The sequence below is a fragment of the Lepidothrix coronata genome, unplaced genomic scaffold (assembly GCF_001604755.1).
Source record: "Lepidothrix coronata isolate B3197 unplaced genomic scaffold, Lepidothrix_coronata-1.0 Scaffold237, whole genome shotgun sequence".
Classification (NCBI taxonomy): domain Eukaryota; kingdom Metazoa; phylum Chordata; class Aves; order Passeriformes; family Pipridae; genus Lepidothrix; species Lepidothrix coronata.
In genome coordinates, this window is record NW_016690417.1 from 252,994 (window position 1) to 256,548 (window position 3,555).

The 3,555-nt window shown below is 58.3% G+C and overlaps 1 protein-coding gene across 1 annotated transcript; it reads left to right on the forward strand.

Annotated features, from left to right (window-relative positions):
* Positions 1-1,307: 1,307 nt before the first annotated feature.
* Positions 1,308-2,597, forward strand: FUT7 (fucosyltransferase 7). Its single transcript, XM_017834649.1, has one exon. It carries the CDS (start codon positions 1,321-1,323, stop codon positions 2,362-2,364), a length of 1,044 nt encoding a protein of 347 aa, XP_017690138.1. The 5' UTR covers positions 1,308-1,320; the 3' UTR covers positions 2,365-2,597.
* Positions 2,598-3,555: the final 958 nt, after the last annotated feature.

Genomic DNA, 3,555 nt, shown 5'->3' on the forward strand with positions numbered 1-3,555 from the left:
CCAAGCTGCAGTGCTGGGGTGGGTGGAAAAGTAGGGCACTGCTTTCCAGGAGACTCCAATACTGGAGGAATGGGCCCAGCCCCAGCTGGCACCAGGATGCAGGCAGTCCGTGTGTTTCCAGAGGTTTCCACAAAAGAGAAACCACCTTTGCTACTGAATGCCATGCCTGCAGGCACTGAGCCCTGCCCTGGGACTGGCACTCCAGACTGGGCTCAAGCTGGTGGCTAGTCTCCAGCCCAGCCAAGCATCCCCCTTGCCACCTTCACCACTGCTCTGCTCCCAGCAGTGTTGCTGGTTAAACCACAGTGGAGGCCCACAGCAGACAGATGGGCACCGTAGGAGGGTGAGTATCCCACAGCTGGAGGGCCTATGTGCCTGCAGGCTGAGCCGCATCAGTGGCAGCCCCAAGTGCTGCACTGCCTTCCCTGCCTTCCCTGCCCTCCCTTCCCACGCTGCCCTTTCTGCCCTTTTTGTTCTCACTGCCCTCCCTGCCCTTCGTGCCTGCACAGCACAGTACTGGCCATCTGTGACATTCTGAATATAAAATATGAGTGTTTGGGGCACTGAGGCTACAACCTCCCAGCTTGCTGGGGCTCCTCATGTCCTTGGGGGCTGGGGATAGCACCCTGATCTGGGGAGAGCACCTCGAGCTTGGGGATTGCCTTGTCATTGTTGCAGGAGAATGCTGGGGCACTTCTTGGGCAGGACACTCCAGTCCTGAAACTCCCTGAATGGAGTTTCAGACTTCACAGTCAGCCCCAGAGACACTCCATTTTGCAGCTGGGGCCTCACCGTGGGGTTATTTAGGTGGGACTGGGATCTTCTTCCTCATCCTCTGGTGCACAGCTCCGGCAAGGCTGGCTGCATATCAGGTTTGACATATTCTGGACAAAGTAAGGAGTGGGACCATGGCTACATGTCAGGTGGGGAAATTGAGGCACAGAGCAAGCACCAAGGACCTCTTGTGATGGGCAGTGGGGCAGGGGGCACAAGTGGATGCTTCCCATCAGCTCTGCACCTTCTGGCAGTATCTGTGCCCGCCCAAAGATGGAGACACCAGGGATCATGGGAGGGAAAACAAACACCACCCTGGGGTGACACCAGGTGCACAGGGAACCCTGTGGTACAGGGGAGCAGACAGTCCAGGGGTGATATTGAAGACCAGGTTTCATGGAGAAGGCCTGTCTCTGGCCCCCCAGATCCCAGCACCTCCCAGTCACCCCTTGCTCCTGGCAAGCTGAAACGATGGCCATTGGTGGTCTCTCCTCTGTCCCAGGCGTCAGCTTTGTCACCTGAGGAGGTGACAGCCATCCTGCCAGCATGCCCCGGGCATCACCACTGCCATGGTCACCATGGGGCCGGCCTGGTGTGAAGACCTTGGTCACTGCTGGGGTGTTTGTAACCATGCTCTGGAACCTGAGGTGCTTCCTCAGCCCCTCCAATGGCTCCAGAGAAGACTCCAAACACACAGAGCCACTGCTGGTGCTGGTGTGGGAATGGCCCTCGAAGCAGGTCCCCAATGTCAGTGGGGACGTGTGCCACGAGCTGTACGGCATCACAGGCTGCTGGCTCACCACAGAGCGGCAGCTCCTGCACCAGGCCGATGTGGTGGTGTTCCCCCATGCCAGGCTTCAGCCTGGCCAGGACAGGCTGCCCAAGGAGAGACCACCAGGACAGAACTGGGTATGGGTCTCCCTGGAGTCCCCCTCCAACAGTAGAGCTCTAGCAGGATGGAACCAGACCTTCAACTGGGTGATGACCTACAGGCAGGACTCAGACATCTTTATCCCCTATGGCAAGCTTGTGCCCAACCGCTCGGCCACTATGAACATCCCTGCAAAGACCAACTTGGTATCCTGGGTTATCAGCAACTACCACAGGACTCAGAAAAGAGCTGAAGTCTACAAAAACCTCTCCAGGTACCTCCATGTGAATGTATACGGGAAAGCAAACAACAAACCCCTCTGCAAGGACTGCCTCTTGCCAACGACATCCAAGTCCAGGTTCTACCTGGCCTTCGAGAACTCCATCCACCGGGACTACATCACAGAGAAGCTCTGGAGGAACTCGCTGCTGGCCGGCACTGTGCCCGTGGTGCTGGGGCCACCCCGGGCCAACTATGAGCAGTTCATTCCTGCCAATTCCTTCATCCACGTTGATGACTTCAACTCCCTGGAGGAGCTGGCCATCTTCCTGAAGACCATGAACTCCAGCCGCTACCAGCAGTTCTTTGCCTGGCAAAGGAGGTTCAGTGTGAAGCTCTACACTGACTGGAGGGAGCGGATCTGCACCATCTGCACCGCTTACCCCCACCTGCCCCGCGGCCACCTCTATCCCGACCTGCAGAGCTGGTTCAACTCCTAGTGTGTGCCAGGACCATTGGGATGTATCCAGGCAGAGGATACAGGGGTGGGAGGTGTGTGAGGCACCCACCTGCAGACCAGGATGTGGGGCACGGAGAGAAGGGAGGACCACTCGTCCCAACCCAGCTGTTGCCACACTGGGACCTTGAGCAACTCCCCATGACTTAATTTTCCTGACCCAATGTTGACCATCTTGCCAGAGTGCTGGCAGGACCAGAGGGTGCTTTGGAAATAAACGGTACATTGCTGCCGAGGCTGTGCCTGTGGTGTAAGGTGTGGGCAGGGCAGGGGGCTGGTGGGCGGCTGAGGGCTCCCCAACCTTCCCCTGTGATCCTCAGTGTCCCCCCAGCACCATTTGCTGGGTGCCAAAGCCCTGGTGGCAGAGGCTGCATGGTGACATTTGCAGCTGGGGTGGAGGAGCCATGCTCAAGCAGTACAGGGGGGCCCAGCACCCCATGGCCAGGAGGGAACACAGCCTCTGCTCCCCCATTTCCCAGCAGCACCCATCTCCCCCACCCCCCTTGAATCGTGGGTGCCACTACGCCAGTCAGGAGCCACAGCAGATCCTCTCAGGGCAATTTCAAAGTCGGCCAGGCACAGGGATGCTGTGGTTTGTCACTCCCTCCCTGCTGTGGCAGGAAGGAAGCAAGCCGGTGGCCTCCGGGAGCAAAGCTAGTCCCATGGGCACCCTGCACACACAGACACAGAGCTGTGGGGACCCTGCACCATGTCCACCCTGCACCATGCACACATCCTGCTCAGACAGCACCCTACATTATGGGCACCCAGTACCATGTATACCCCCTGCAGCATGGGCACCATCCAGGATCAGTGATGATTTTGGGTTTGAGTGACAGAACCAGGGAGTGAGACACACTCTACCCATGCCTTGCCCCATGCCCTTCTGCTCGGTATCATCAACCCGTGATATCAACAACTTTTAGTCACAAGTTTCCCCAAGTTTTCCTCCCTGCAGCTCTGAAGTCACCCAACTCCACCCCTGCCACCCTGTGACCCACCAGGTTCCCAGCAGGACTCAGGTCCCCCTTGGTAGAGGCAGCAACCCTGCCCTAGTGCCAGCCCTGGTGGGGTGGCAGTTGAACAGGCACACCACGCTCTTCTGACTTCTGTGGCTTCCGATTTCCGCTTCGTTTTCTGGGTCAACCAGAAGTGGAGCAGGAGGGGCTGTGGG